This window comes from Branchiostoma lanceolatum, chromosome 17 (genome assembly GCF_035083965.1).
Source record: "Branchiostoma lanceolatum isolate klBraLanc5 chromosome 17, klBraLanc5.hap2, whole genome shotgun sequence".
Classification (NCBI taxonomy): domain Eukaryota; kingdom Metazoa; phylum Chordata; class Leptocardii; order Amphioxiformes; family Branchiostomatidae; genus Branchiostoma; species Branchiostoma lanceolatum.
The window spans coordinates 6,324,998-6,340,752 of NC_089738.1; the positions used below are offsets into that span (position 1 = coordinate 6,324,998).

At 39.6% G+C, this 15,755-nt stretch overlaps 2 protein-coding genes across 2 annotated transcripts; both read right to left on the bottom strand.

Annotated features, from left to right (window-relative positions):
- Positions 1–757: 757 nt before the first annotated feature.
- Positions 758–12,934, bottom strand: LOC136423348 (nose resistant to fluoxetine protein 6-like). Its single transcript, XM_066411479.1, has 16 exons — positions 12,636–12,934; positions 8,469–8,650; positions 8,224–8,320; positions 7,850–7,949; positions 7,619–7,715; positions 7,167–7,269; positions 6,804–6,971; positions 5,203–5,296; positions 4,972–5,073; positions 4,445–4,613; positions 4,202–4,281; positions 3,798–3,899; positions 2,994–3,108; positions 2,190–2,388; positions 1,651–1,793; positions 758–1,369 (listed from the first exon to the last, which is right to left on the bottom strand). The coding sequence occupies exons 1-16, from the start codon at positions 12,931–12,933 to the stop codon at positions 1,259–1,261; spliced, it is 2,160 nt and encodes a 719-aa protein (XP_066267576.1). The 5' UTR covers position 12,934; the 3' UTR covers positions 758–1,258.
- A 1,166-nt stretch (positions 12,935–14,100) lies between these two features.
- LOC136423194 (nose resistant to fluoxetine protein 6-like) lies at positions 14,101–15,746 on the bottom strand. Its single transcript, XM_066411265.1, has 3 exons — positions 15,535–15,746; positions 14,995–15,137; positions 14,101–14,732 (listed from the first exon to the last, which is right to left on the bottom strand). Exons 1-3 carry the CDS (start codon positions 15,716–15,718, stop codon positions 14,622–14,624), a joined length of 438 nt encoding a protein of 145 aa, XP_066267362.1. The 5' UTR covers positions 15,719–15,746; the 3' UTR covers positions 14,101–14,621.
- Positions 15,747–15,755: the final 9 nt, after the last annotated feature.

The following is a 15,755-nucleotide window of genomic DNA, read 5'->3' on the forward strand; positions in this document are numbered from 1 at the left end:
GACCAAGCCGACAGTATGTGTGCCCACCTGTGCTTTGTGCCCATTTCAGCAGTTGGAGATGGGTGACTCAGTGTTGAAATGACCTAATTATCTTCCTCCGAGGAAAACAGACCTTTGGTAGACCAATGTTTTTACAGGTTTTGCGATTGTAAAAAACCTGTATTGATTTTGCTCCCGTCCCTGGATGCCGCCATATTGACTTGTCGTCAAGATGATTATTATGTTTTGGGTAGCGTTTGTGTGTGTGTATGTGTATATGCAATTGAATAGCATATAACACGAAAAGGCCAAGATGGATTTCTTAATATTTGGTATGTGTGTAGGTCTTGATGAGACTTGGAAATGATTAGATTTTTTGGTTTGCGGTTAGCGGCTTTTTACGGTGCTGCAGTAGAACCTGTTTTGATATCTCGTGTTCTGGACATGCTATGGTTCTGTTTTTTTAGTAGTTGATAGCACTTTTGGTTGCGGGTGTTTATATTACTTATTATCCTTTGTGCTGCCTGGAAGAAATAAAACAAAGTCACCCGAGCGTCTTGATGGTATACGTGGATGGAATAAGAACTTAATTTGAATAATTATAATTAGAAACTGCTGCAATACTTTGTATAAAATGAAAGGAAGTTGATTTTTGTGTTATCTGTAACCAAGGGAATTATTTATATGTATACATCGAATCTTAGCGTATGTAAATGAACACCTTGTAATTTGTATAGCTATCAAGGTAATGAGTAGATGTTTGAACACGTTTGCGTTTTGTAACGAGTTTATTCAGCTGATCAGTAATAGTAAAAGGCCGAGAGCCCACTTCAACTAAATTGATTAGAGATATGGCTTAATTTTAGGACATTCATACTTGTTATTTATTTTGTTTCAGAAGATAGGAATGCTACAATATATATGCAAGTTTGGGACTAATTTGCATGATAATCTGACACTGCTACAGCTAATGGTAAACTTCTATATAACAACCTGGTAAATGATACGGTTTTATGTTATATGCTAACATGCTGTCACATACCTAGGGGTTGTTTGTCATACATTTATTTGTGTTTTTGCCTTTTGTCGTTACAAATCAGTGTGTTTCACCAAGTAAAAACGTTCTAGATTCTATTCACTGTCACAATCTAGGGGGCAGTCGCTAATGTCAAATCAATGTAAAGTATACCTACAGCCAACATATATACTAAAGGCGATTATGAATAGGTTGCCTGTCCTTTGTACTGAAAAGGCCACTTTTGTTCAGTATTCTTAAGTCTTATTTGTTGAAGACGACTTTCTCCAGTCCCATCAATGGTGCTTCCACTGCCACAGACACCAGGAAGGCCAAACCGTAGGATAGGGTCACGTTCCCCAAGAAGAAATAAATCTGAAAGAAAGTTAAACGGATGTTGAAAACTGATTATATTGAGACAAGAGACTAAACTTTGCCCGTGGACATGGTTTGTGGTTTCCAAGTTGTTGTTTTTTTGGATAGACCAGTTTTAGTGAAAAAAGAACCTATATACTTGTCTATTTCTGTCAATCAATTTAGTATCTTACTTCCAACTCATTATCTTTGGCATTTTCTGTTCAGAGTAGCGCAAACGCCTGTACTTATTAGCAACTTATTGTCATTTTAAAGAATTCTAGAATTGTACATTAACGTACCATAGTGAAAGTGGAGTAGTGGATGGGCACCTCCCTGGTAAGGTATACTGCGTTTAACACCAACATATGTATCAGATAGGCACAGTAGGTCAGTCGGCTCAGGGGCACCCAGGCGTCCCAAGAGAGGATGGTGTCTACCACCCCTGTAATAAACAAAGTACACCATAACACGATCAATGGGAAATAGTGATCCAATCCAACAATGTACACTTGTCGTTCCCAATACAATAGTTGTCATATTGTACCTTCATAGATTGCGCTTTCTGAATAATAAACTTAGGAACATAATTTCTATTTATTTACATGAAATAGCAATGACAATACTACTTGACAGGGAATAAGGGACAAAAGTCAACTTGAAAGAACTGCCATAACGAAAACAGCGTTTGTGTTAGAGGTGGAATCATTCAAAGGTCCGTATGTTGTACTGATATATAGTGATCAAAGTTTTAATTTCAGAAAGTACATATCATTGTGTTCTGTGGTTAACAACAATTGTGGTCCATGACTAATGCTAGGAATTCGAAGTATTTCTGTACCTCCATATCCATGATGACATGCGACAACCACCCAGCCAAGCGCTATGGCCCACACGGTACGATGGACAGTCAGGTACAGCACGTTCTCGGATTCCGTTTGGAGAGTGGTCCCGTTGTACTGGCCGAATGTTGAATACAACACAGCCAGGGCAGAGGCAGCGGCCACAAGCCAACCAACCGGCATTAGCAGGCTCACAGTCTGGGGCAGATAGGTGTGAAATTGGTCGTTATGAACAGAAAAAAATACAATTATTGGTGCCCCTGTGTTTTTTTTTAGAAGATTTTTAGCAGAGGGTAGAAAACTCTTATAGTCATCATTTCAGTGGCTACTATTGAATGACGTCAACAAGGACATTTGGACTTTGTACTCATATCATACACCAGGCAAGGGCCATCATCTATATTACATTATTTGTTACCACTGTAGCTGTTCCTGCTCTTTTGTTCCTCTCGCCCATTGGCCGTATTTATCATATGAAATATCTGTCCAATAACGATGGATTACTGTGTAGTCTTATCTATGATTTGATATCCTTGTTCAATGCATGTTCATTCTGTAAGCCTTGATTGTATTGTAATTTTGTTTGCATATTTCAATCTTGTATTTAGTATTTGTTGATTGTATCAATTCTTACCTATATACTCTTGCTATGTGTATGAATTGATATGTATCAATTTTGGTGCCTTTCAAGCCCAAACGGACTGGGCGCGTGAAGCGCAAGGCACGTGAATAAAGCTTCCTTCATCCATTAATCAATTCATTCTATATTTTTTAAGAAATGTACAAGCATATGCCAGACTTACCGGGCTCTTTGTCTGTTTCCCTTTTTTCTTCACCAGCAGCCAGCCAACAGTAACTCCTACCAGGTACGGTCCAATACGACAGTACGGCTTGCCATAGTAATGACCGCCCCTTAAGCTTGAAAAGAAATACAATGCCGATGCTAACAAGGTATTTTGTGATATCTTCGACACCATTGTAAAAAATCAATACGAAAGATTCACATTACAGCGTGTCATTCGCTAAATGACATCATAAAACATTGAAACATGCTGTTATTGGGAACTCGAAAAAATAGCCGAAGCTAAACTTTCAGGCTTTTATCAGCACAGATTACACATCACAAGATTTACAAACGTAATACTGTAAAATATATTAATATACTGTGCGTTTATATGCCACACTGACCTGACTACATGTAAGGCATCCGCGTGCGCATCAACTTTTGTCAGTTTACAATGAAAAAGTTTGCAACTATACAGTAAACATTGTGTTGAGCACGCCAAATGTTTTAGCGAAAGTCATTTTCCACGTGTGATTTGCAAGCTGCAAATGCATTTCGAACCCCTAGCTTTCAATGTTAGAGAAGCAAACATGACAAAACGAAAAAGAATAACGTATTGTTTGCTACACCATGCTCTGTCATTTGTTTAACCTTCCTGACTACTAATGAAAGCAACTTTTTGTCCACCTTCTGGTTATTCGCACGCTGCCATCAGATTTGTGGTGCCCAGAGGATGCCATCCAGGTAATCAAATCATAATAGACTTGCTGAGTGTAAAGGCGTTGGCTGTCATTAAAGCAACACTAGTTACGATACTCCTTACCCGTCTGGCGCTTTCAAATCATAGTGCCAAGAGATGACTGCAGTGGTGATGAAGCTTGCCAACAGGAGAGCCAGCTTCACAACAATCCCCAATATCTGCCACCTGTGAGGAAGTAGATGTATAACGAGGAAAGCTTAGCCGCGTGCCTCATATATTTTTCTGATGGAATAAATGACTTATCTTACTTAAGATGGAATAAATTTGATACAGAATGATATAATTAGCATTTTAGGTCATGCTTACTGGTTCACAGGTAAAGAACGATAAAGTTGCAGCAAGTCGATTCATGATAATGAGTAGAGAGTAACAGCATGTTTTTGGAATGGTCGCTAGACTATGGTTTTAAGGATGAGAACAGTTTGGGTTTACAATTTTGCAATGCGGTAAAAACAAATCCGACACACCTGTATAATATGTAGATGAGAGGAACTCCGATAACGAAGAACTGCATATCATTGGCCAAGTACCAGGTCCAGCCCATACACTAGAGAGAGAGAAAGAGAGAGACCAATTAAAATGACGACACTTTAAACAAACAAAAACATATCAAATGATATGGTGTTTTATCATTGGTCCAGGAGCCACTGATTTTTCTAACCCTTGTATTGTACATCACATTCATTAAAGCTAAACGAAAATCTGCCTACCATCCTATTATCGTTGACCACGTTGTTGATATACAGTAGGTTTGTCCACCAGTTGTCCCCACAGTTTGGATCTATTCCGTTAGGAGCTGGAGGCCAGAATGGACCAGAGAACATGTAGGGAAATACCCACATCCACAGCATCAGGACGAATATGTACGTAGGTGTTAACCTGATCACGAGGAAAGCAGAATGAAAGCAATTATTCATGTGCGCTAGGATATCGATGTTTTCTTGCATGTTTTTTTTTTCATTCGATGGATACTGACGATACGGTTCAGCTCCTGTCCCCTTTGATGTAGCATAGTTAGTAGAATCCTACTGGCCTTGACTGAACAGAAAATAAAAGCAGTTAACGTTACTACCAAGATACTTTGGTTTAAAGCAGAAAACGTCGAAACTGTCTGGAATTAAAAGTTATTCAGTGCGTTGGTTTGAAGATATGGTTTTCGGGTATTTTCTTTTTAATAGGGTGTTCTGGTCTATATCTGATGATACATGTTCCAAAATCGCCTTTGGAATATCCTCACCTCCAATATCTGTGGAAATACACCATCCCGTATGGGACTGATTTCCCCTTCTCTTTGGTCCTCTGTATCTGCTGGATTAGAAGGTATGACATCAGGAGTCCACTGGAAGGAAAGATGTAAAAATGTGATGGGATCTTGCCTAATGTCATATGGCAAAGTACACAAGGATTTCGATCAAAACATTTTTTTACAAATGGGGGTCCATCAGATTGAGTAGAACTGTTACCTTACCTGAGGAAGAAGAAGGAATCCACCGAAACGGTGGCATTATTGATGGCTTGATATGTAAATGTTGGCACGGTCTCCAAGGCTTGCAACAAGTTGTCTGAAAGAGCACATTATCATACATTCTAAATACATGTAAGTCACGTGAGGTTGTGTGGTATTTAACCCTATTCAGACCGAGCTTTTTTGGTGAGCCTGGGACGGAGGGGGGGGGGGCTTTTGAGGCTATCCTCTTCGGACCACTTCGGTGTATGATGAAAATAAAACTGATAATGACGTAATATGACTTAATTAGGCCGTCATCAACGTTACTTTATTGAAACCGAAACCGTATAAATAGGGTACTCCAATAAAACTGTAAGGTATGCAACAAATTCTTAACGGTAATGGTGACTAACAGAATAGTACTGTCTGCAAAGACTTGCGTTGTCAATAGCAACAGAAATGACGTATAATGACGTCATAATGTGACGTCATCTATATTTTAGCTATCCACCATCTTGGGTCCGCCATCTTGAATTTTCGAAAAACTTTTTCAGCAAATTACCCCAAAACACAATGAAACATAATGAAACTAGACTAAAAAACTCTTATCAAAATTTCTTCGTATGATAAAGATATCAGGTAGTGACTATTTTGAAGGGAAAATTTACTGTTTATACCTAAGATATTGATTTGGTCCGCCATCTTTGATTCTAACCTATGACGTCATCATAATAATAACAAATCATGGAAATTACATGAAATTACATAAGATGTAGTTAATGTAAGAAAATATGTGTGGTTTACCAAGGAATTTGAAAAGTACACTGTTGAAAATAAGTAAAAAATACGCCTGTCAGAAACCCGTTGCCATGGCAACACGAAAAATCATAAACTCATATAATTAATTTCAAATTGTTACCAGCTAGATTCTAGAAAAGGTCACCAAGTTTGGAGGCTGTAGTATAAGCTATTCAGGACATCAACGTTGGCGGGGCCTCAATGAGCCCCCCCTTGTCTGAATAGGGTTAAACAAACTTTAAACATAACAGATTTCTTATGATTTCATAGAGAATCATCATCCAAGCAATTACTGACATTATCATTATGTGTTAACGAACAAACATCACGTGGTAAAAAAGCAATGTCTACCAACAACCAGAGGATGTTTACCTTCCAGCGTTCACTACGGATGGCAAATCGCACTTAATTTTACTTAAAAACTTGGACTACTTTTCCTCGTAATCAAAGTTGTCAGCTAATAAAAGGAAATTTTCATTAACGATTAGAGGGTCCACGGAGACGTAGCCATTGTAGGTGGCTTTAACTGTAAATGTTGGCACATGCTGTGCTGTGGGAATCGGAGCAAGTTATTTTAAAAATCATTCTATGATGAATGTCAGGTAGATCGTTTGTACATGTGTGGTGATTTAAACATCACATCACATATTTACATCGGCATGTGGTTAATTAAGAATCAACTTTGACCAGATGGGTTGAACGTTCCACCTGTGCACTAATGTACAAAGGACCAACGGAACAATGGGTGTGTTACCAGCGAATGGGCTATTTTGCGCGACAACGGGCCTGTAAAACTTTTGATTAAATACGAACAGACAACATACCGAAGTGCGATTCAGCAAAAGCATAAGTATGTCCCAGGATGACCCAGGTCAAACTGATGAAGCGGATGCCGTGCAGACACTTGATGCTGCCGGGCGCCTGTTTGGTGCTGAGGAGCTTCCCGATGTTGGTGTGGAGGGAGAAGCACAGGAGGATACGGCCGGTGATGCCTATGGAAGACCGAACAGTCCAACACACTACAAAACCCCACAACTGATACCACATGTTGAATCATGATTCTTCATATTTGTTTGACATTTAGCCATGTGATATCGTTGGACATAATATCGACTTGTTATGGCTTCAACGTGGACAATCGTAGAATGAATGGTTGAAACGATGCCATGAATAAGGCTTATTCTTACCTCCTTTAGCTGTTGAGGTTTCCTGAGGTGGGAGTTTGTTAACCAGCAGCGTCCTTTCATCAGGTAGAGTCACGTTGACGTCAGATTCTTGTGCGTCACTTTCCTGCAAACGTCACAGCCTTATAATCATCATGCAATGGCCATCTAATTACTACATTAGGCTATTTCATAATTCCAAATCGTCTGCAGCCAACATGATTCACTTGGGTCATCAAAGCACAACGTTCAAAACGATGAAGAGGCATCTGAATCATCCTGAAATTAGTTTAACTAGCATTACATAGTTATGCATCGCATAGCAATCATCAGCCACGATACTGGATCGACACCACAAACATAACAACTATGTACATGCGGTTATACGCTGTTTGCTCATTAGACTTATGGGTCGCATTTTTAAGACGTCATTTGGCTTAAACTTAGAATTTGATGATTCTAAGGTGTCTTCTTACCTTCTGCCTTTTAATAGCCAACAGTTTGGGTTGGTGGATGATGACGTCATAGATGGTGCCGATCGCGATGAGGAGGAAGAGGACACTACAGATACAACTGTGCATAGAAAAGAAGCAATAAACATATCTGTCTTTTTAACTGGGAGAACAGAATTAGAAAGAGTTCAATGTCTTCAGTACTTAGGCTAAGCTTAGCCAGAAACAAACGGAAAAAAATTCAAATATGCTCACATGGCAGCAATAGTGACATTCTGGATTGGTAGGGGTTCCTGTGAGTAGGCTGACGTCACTTGCAATATCCCTTGTTGGACAAGGAAGCGCCAGAAAATACCTGAAAAAATATTTGTCATTGTTTAGAAGGTGACTAGCTGAGAAGCCATGACAACTACATCCCCATTTAGTCTAACGCATAAGATACCATACTTGAACCATCTGGGATAGCCGTCAGAATTAGACAAATGATTGCTCACAATGACTATTCAACGTAAGATGTTAAGAAGTGCATTGCACTGTATGTATGCAGTACGAATTGGCAAATTTTCCATATGTTCTATGCTCTCTCGACAGCTGTTTAAAGTATGTGTAAGATTAGATGCCTGACTTACTGCCGTCCAGTCGTTGAATGACGTCATGTTCGGTACAGCTGTTCGGCACACACACAGCAACCGTTAACTTTGTAATACCAGCTATTCCACCTCCGCCCTGTAGAAAGAGATCATAAGTTAGTATCGCAATCGTCTTGAGCAATCTATAAAAAGGCATACACTATTCATTCAACCCCTACAAACTTTGCTGTTCTACTTGCATCTTTATTTTTATCATTTTCTCAACTACTGTGACTTCTACACACCTGTGTTAGCTGTTCAGACTGTTGTGCCTGGGCCACACGTACCAGTGTAGCCATGTAGAACTTCCCATCGAAGGTGATGTTGAAGCCTTTCCTCGTGATGTTCACGCACTGCGAGTAGCTACCGGCCCAGACGATGTTTCCGTTCAGGATTCCACTTGGGGGTTTTCCACCTGCGTCCAGCACTGTTAAAACAAGTGATATTGGAAAAAAAGAGTCCCACGACCTCATACCTTCGCAAACGGACTTAAAGAACTTTTGCGACTTATGTGTTATGGTTGTTTCTCATTCTATATGCATCTATATTCAACGATGCTAACTTAACTTCTAAATGCCACATGTATGACATTTCTGTCAATTACCACCAGTGTAAGTATCGTATTATCTCATTAATCATGAAAATAAGGTCTTCATTTACATAATAATATCTATCAATATTTCTCTGTTTATCAGTTGCACATGCCACATGTTTGGGAGTCCGATCATGAACTGCTGGGGACTTATAAACGCTCCTAATTAATTATGAAACTTAGGTATTGATTTGCATGAATCGCATCTAATGCTGTATACGTAAATCATCATCTGCATACCAAAAATCATAACAATCCATCAACCCTGCCAGTCTTGAGTTATTTTTGTTCAAAGTCTGAAACAGAACATGCTCCTCTATAGCTAGGGGGCCCAAACCTACACCATTTACTTTCTACCCTAAGAATCTGAGAGCTATCTACCACTAGAAAAATCACAACAATAGCATGTCCAGAACATGAGATATCAAAACCAAACTCTATTGAAAACATCATCTTCTTGGAGAAGGTAAAATGCTGATATTTCGGCGGCGCATTTTTAAGCAAAACGATGATACAATCTAAGTCACTATAAAGTCATCCGACACTCAATAACATTAATTTTCACCTGTACTACAAATTGTAAGATTAAGTGTTAAACATTGGAATTCATTATTTAATCGGAGCGTTGTGCTCATCCATGAAGCTCATAATACAAATGACTCTATCAGTGTCCTACCATGGCCAGTAACAACTAGAGACGGAGGGTGAGGATTTACGCTCATAGAAAACAAGATTTTTAATTGATTATAATTGCACACAATTATCTGTCCATTTCTTTGTCGAGATGTTTTCGTTTAATTCTTTTTTTCTTGTCCGATGGCGGCGCTAACATAAATTGACTTAACTTAAGTGCGTTACTATCTTGTTTGTATTTGTATGTTTGCTTGATAAGAAAAATATATTATCCATTCGCGATGATTCTTCAAAAAAGCTGCAAACATAAGACTGATTAACATCTTATTGAGCACGTTTAGTAACTGTATGTATCAATTGTACATTTACAAAGAAAAAGGTCTATTAGCAGGGATTCGAACCTAGGAGACCCGTCTGGGTGCATTTCGGCGAGCTACGCCTCAATGCAAAAGGAGATGCTGTCATCGCGACGCTCTACAAATTATTGTATGTTCAGTCAACAACTTTTGAAGAGGATGGTGACATTTTTGTGACCCCTGTCGTCTGTCTTATATAAAGCCGACGGGGCAAAGATCATACAGTATGTTTGTTCCATTTGCTTGAAGAGCTGTTGTGAAGATCTAACTAGTGCCACACTTATGTGACCTCCTGACTTAGCTGGCATGACGTATCTGGCATGTGTACTGGATGAAATCTGATGGATCAATTACAGATAATTGCACCTGAACATATTATCTCAAAGCAATCTCACACGTTACAGTACAAATTGGTTAATTTCTACGACACAGTCCCGCAAAATTCGGCCGGAATTCCGTATCTTCTTTGTCTCATCCACTGTTGAATTAAGATAGTCATGCCAAATATTGCTGTTAAAAGCGTTGACCAGGAGGTTCTCGAGAATACATTCATTAGCAGTTTAGCGCCATAGCCGTTGAGCTATGAACAGGCTGGAGTGGTCTATGTCTTTAAAACCTGGTGTGTGTAGCTAGCTTTCTATCGAACTTCGAACCTTTCCAACATTAAAATAAACTGGCAACTTAGCAGTATTTTTTGTTTACAAAACATCAAACTAAAAAAAAAGACAAGACAATTTGGTTGCGGACTCAAGTTGTGTACAACTTATAGCCTCGTCGCCACATCTATAGCATGAAAAAATATATATTCAACGGAAAAAATACCTGGATAATAACAAATACTCACTTCAAGCGTAAAACTTAGGCACACATTCCCAAACAAAATTAAAAGATGAACACATAGAACGAAAAACATTTAGTTGCCATAATGTAGTTTTGCAATTTGCAATTCGGGAAATTTGACATCTGACCCAGATAAGATTGCAGAGACATGGACTTATCACTTCCAAACCCTGCTAAATGTAGAGCACCCAAACCTGAATGATGACAATGAAGAAGATATATGTGAAAATGCAGATGATGATATTGACCAGGGAATAACGATGGAGGAACTAGAAATGGCTTTCAAGAACATGAAACATTCTAAGGCCCCCGGCCCTGACAAAATCCCAGTTGAACTGCTAGAACAAACAAACATCAAGAACCTTCTTCTTAAAATCATCAACAAGGCAGACTCTGGGTAAAATACCAGCAGAATGGGGTAAGAGCATCATCTGCCCTATATACAAAAAAGGTGACCGTAACAACTGTGGTAATTACAGAGGAATATCTCTTATGCCACATGCCTGCAAGATCTACGAAAGAATCCTTGAAAGAAGAGCAAGGGCAAAAATTGAACCAAAACTCCAAGAGTGGCAACACGCCTACCGAAAAGGCAGAAGCACATCAGACCTGATTTTTGCCATCAGGCAGCTAACAGAAAAGTCATGGGAGTAAAACCAAGATCTGTACATTGCTTTTATTGATTTATCAAAAGCTTTTGATTCTGTGCCACGCAAAAACCTTTGGAAAATTCTCAGCACCAAATATGATATTAAAGGAAAACTGTTAGAAGCAATCAAAAGTACCTATGAACCCTGCACCTGCACTGTTATGACTGGATACCCCCACAACAAATGGTTCAATGTCAAAAGTGGGGTAAAACAGGGCAGCGTACTCTCTCCCATATTGTTTATAGCATACTTAGATATTGTACTCCAAGACGTCAACAAAGGACAGACTGACATATTCCAAACTTTTGGATATGCAGACGACATCTGACAATTGGAAAGGAGCATAGAGGCAATAAAATCTGCCTTGAAAAGATATGATGATGAGTTGACAAATGCAGGAATGAAAATGAACAAAGAAAGTGGCAAAACAGAAGTCTTGGTCTTTGGCAGAAACCCCCCAAGCACTGAAATCACAGTTAATGGAGACACCATTGAGAGGGTTGAACAAGCCAAATACTTAGGTTCAGTTACAACCAAGTAATCAGGAAACAAAGCTGAAATCACAGCAAGAATCAGCAGCTACAGCAGACAAGCTGCTGCCCTCCAACCTGTGCTCCGAGACAAACTGATTTCAAATGAAGTAAAGAAGACAATCTTCGACACCATTCTAAAACCAGGCCTTCTATATGGCTGCGAATCCTGGGTGTTAACTAAGAAAGATATCAGCAGACTACAAGCTGCAGAAATGAAAGTGATCCGCACCATGCTAGGAAAGACGAGAGCGGACAGACTGAGAAACACCCACTTAAGAAAAATTCTTGGAACAACATCCATAGAGGAAGACATAGAAAGAGCGGCCCTTAGATGGTTAGGGCATGTCGAAAGAATGGGAGATGAACGGATTGCAAAGATTGCTTTCAAGTACAAACCAACAGGCAAGCGCCCTCTTGGCAGACCCAGAAAAAGATGGAAGGACAACATACAAGAAATATTAACAAAGTATAGACTGGGCAGACTAGCTAGACTGGAAGAAGATGGGGTCTTCCATGACCGGGAAAAGTGGAGAAGGCTTCTCAACTGACAGGCCCTGCGGGCCTACCTTGGGAAGATGTAAGATGTAAGATGTAAGAATGTAGTTTTGCGTGATTAACATAATTTTACAATTAACACGAGAAGAGCAAAGAAAACTACCGTGTGGAATCAAAACTTGTTTAGCGTTATCAGACAGGGTATTCAAATTGACAGTGTCCGTCTGAACTACATTCCATACACCCAAGCCTTAAAGGAGCAGATATTCCCTTGACGAGTCAGAACAAGTCGAGAAATGTGGAGTCCACTTACTTTGTAGGGCGTAGATCTTTCCTTGGGACAGATCTGTTTCGTACTGAGCAACATCCTTCTGACACTGTTGGCTGATGTTTCCGGTGGGCTGGGCGGGAATGGTGATATCTGTCCAGTTCACGGTGCTAAAATCGTGGATCGTGTCGGCAAGGTTCTGCTGAAAAAGTCCTTTCGACCTAAATAAGGTCAACAGGTTGAACTGGGCTGTAGCCTCGGGAACACCTTGGTTCCAAACTGCCTGTGACCCAGCGAGGACAACTACAGCCGAACAAAGAGAAATGTACAGCAACAGTCTCATGTTTCTGTTCGTATAAGCAGAGTACCCGAGAACGGCACTTCTTCACCACGTCTAGAAGCTATGCAAATGAGATTTGGGGCTGAAGCAATTTGGATACCCGTCGGAAGGTAGGGCCAATGACGTAGTTACGTAAACAGATAATAAACACTGAATACACTTTGAAGATAGTGAGTTGGGAACAGTTGTTTACAGAGGTGGAGAGAGGCACTTTGTGACACCTTGTTTTTTCTGTAATTTCCGTCACAAAAGGTTTTTATCCTGCTAATCCGTATTGGAACCATCTTAGAAATTAACCATTGCACCAGTGAAAACTAGGTATAAGGTTTGTCCATTTCATTCTTATAAATATAAACCCCATGCGGTAATCTGATCAACCCAACTGCCGACTTGTCAGCTTCAGTCGCAAACGGGGCAAAGTCTGACCGAGCCGACAGTATGTGCACCCGCCAGTGCTTTGCGCCCATTTCAGCAGCTGGAGATGGGTGACTCAGTGTTGAAATGACCTAATTATCTTCCTCCGTGGAAAACAGACCTTTGGTAGACCAATGTTTTTACAGTTTTGCGATGATAAAAACCTGTATTGATTTTGCTCCCGTCCGTGGATGCCGCCATATTGACTTGTCGTCAAGAAGATTATTATGTTTTGGGTAGCGTTTGTGTGTGTGTATGTGTATATGTAATTTAACAGCATATAACACGAAAATGCCAAGATGGATTTCTTAATATTTGGTATGTGTGTAGGTCTTGATGAGACTTGGAAATGATTTGATTTTTTTGGTTTGCGGTTAGCGGCTTGCTACGGTGCTGCAGCAGAACATGTTTTGATATCTCGTGTTCTGGACATGCTATGGTTCAGTTTTTTTAGTAGTTGATAGCACTTTTGGTTGCGGGTGTTTATATTACTTGTTATCCTTTGTGCTGCCTGGAAGAAATAAAACAAAGTCACCCGAGCGTCTTGATGGTATACTTGGATGGAATAAGAACTTAATTTGAATAATTATAATTAGAAACTGCTGCAATACTTTGTATAAAATGAAAGGAAGTTGATTTTTGTGTTATCTGTAACCAAGGGAATTATTTATATGTATACATCGAATCTTAGCGTATGTACATGAACACCTTGTAATTTGTATAGCTATCAAGGTAATGAGTAGATGTTTGAACACGTTTGCGTTTTGTAACGAGTTTATTCAGCTGATAAGTAAAAGGCCAAGAACCCACTTCAACTAAATTGATTGGAGATATGGCTTGATTTTAGGACATTCATACTTGTTATTTATTTCATTTCAGAAGAGAGGAATGCTACCATAAAAATGCAAGTTTGGGACTAATTTGCATAATAATCTGACACTGTTCCAGCTAATGGTAAACTTCAATAACAACTTGGTAAATGATAGGGTTTTATTTCCATGTCATATGCTAACTTTCTGTCACAGTCCTAGGGGTTGTTTGTCATACCTTTATTTGTGTTTTTGCCTTTTGTCGTTACAAATCAGTGTGTTTCACCAAGAAAAAACGTTTTAGATTTTATTCACTGCATGAAAATCTAGGGGACATGTGCAGTCGCTAATGTCAAATCAATGTAAAGTATACCTACAGCCAACATATATACTAAAGGCGACTATGCATAGGTTGCCTGTCCTTTGTACTGAAAAGGCCTTTTTTGTTGAGTAGTCTAAAGTTCTGTCTTATTTGTTGAAGATGACTTTCTCCAGTCCCATCAATGGTGCTTCCACTGCCACAGACACCAGGAAGGCCAAACCGTAGGATAGGGTCACGTGCCCCAAGAAGAAATAAATCTGAAAAAAAGTTAAAGGAATGTTGAAAGTCAGCCAACCGATTATAGTGAGACAATGGACATTTAGTTAAACAATGAAACCTACATGCTTGTCTATTTCTGTCAATCAATTTTGTATTTCCCTTTCCAACGTATCATCTTTGGTCTTTTCGTTCAGATTAGCGCAAAAGCATATACTTATTAGCAGGAAGATAGATTGCATGATGTACAAGTCCTTACGTCCTAGTCACTGAATTCTTTTGACAGAATTGTGTATTATGTACCATAGTGAATGTGGAGTAGTGGATGGGCACCTCCCTACTAAAGTATACTGCGTACCACACCAAGGTATGTATCAGATAGGCACAGTAGGTCAGTCGGCTCAGGGGCACCCAGGCGTCCCAGGAGAGGATGGTGTCCACCACCCCTGTAATAAACAAAATACACCAGAACACGATCAATTGGAAATAGTGATCCAATTCAACAATGTACACTTGTCGTTCCCAGTACAATAGTTGTTATATTGTACCTTCACAAATTGCGCTTTATGAATAATAAGCTTAGGAACATCATTTATCTTTATTTACATAAAATAGCAATGACAATACTACTTGACAAAGAATAAAGGACAAAAGTCAACTTGAAAGAACTGCCATAACAGAAACAGCGTTCGTGTTAGAGGTGGAATCATTCAAAGGTCCGTATGTTGTACTGATATATAGTGATCAAAGTTTTAATTTCAGAAAGTATATATCATTGTGTTCTGTGGTTAACAACAATTGTTGGTCCATGACTAATGCTAGGAATTCGAAGTATTTCTGTACCTCCATATCCATGATGACATGCGACAACCACCCAGCCAAGCGCCATGGCCCACACGGTGCGATGGACAGTGATGTACAGCACGTTCTCGGATTCAGTCTGGGGAGTAGTGCCGTGGTCCATGCCGTATAGTGAATACACCACAGCCAGGGCAGAGGTAGCGGCCACAAGCCAACCAACAGGCATTAGCAGGCTCAAAGTCTGGGGCAGATAGGTGTGAAAT

Excerpts from the sequence above, each read along its gene's own strand:
- LOC136423348 (XM_066411479.1), bottom strand. The coding sequence starts at position 12,933 with ATGAGACTGTTGCTGTACATTTCTCTTTGTTCGGCTGTAGTTGTCCTC. Across the intron at positions 7,716-7,849 it reads AATGTCACTATTGCTGCCAT|TTGTATCTGTAGTGTCCTCT; the intron begins GTGAGCATATTT and ends TTCTATGCACAG. Across the intron at positions 1,794-2,189 it reads ATGTCATCATGGATATGGAG|GGGTGGTAGACACCATCCTC; the intron begins GTACAGAAATAC and ends TGTTTATTACAG.
- LOC136423194 (XM_066411265.1), bottom strand. The coding sequence starts at position 15,718 with ATGCCTGTTGGTTGGCTTGTGGCCGCTACCTCTGCCCTGGCTGTGGTG. Across the intron at positions 15,138-15,534 it reads ATGTCATCATGGATATGGAG|GGGTGGTGGACACCATCCTC; the intron begins GTACAGAAATAC and ends TGTTTATTACAG. Across the intron at positions 14,733-14,994 it reads ACTACTCCACATTCACTATG|ATTTATTTCTTCTTGGGGCA; the intron begins GTACATAATACA and ends ACTTTTTTTCAG.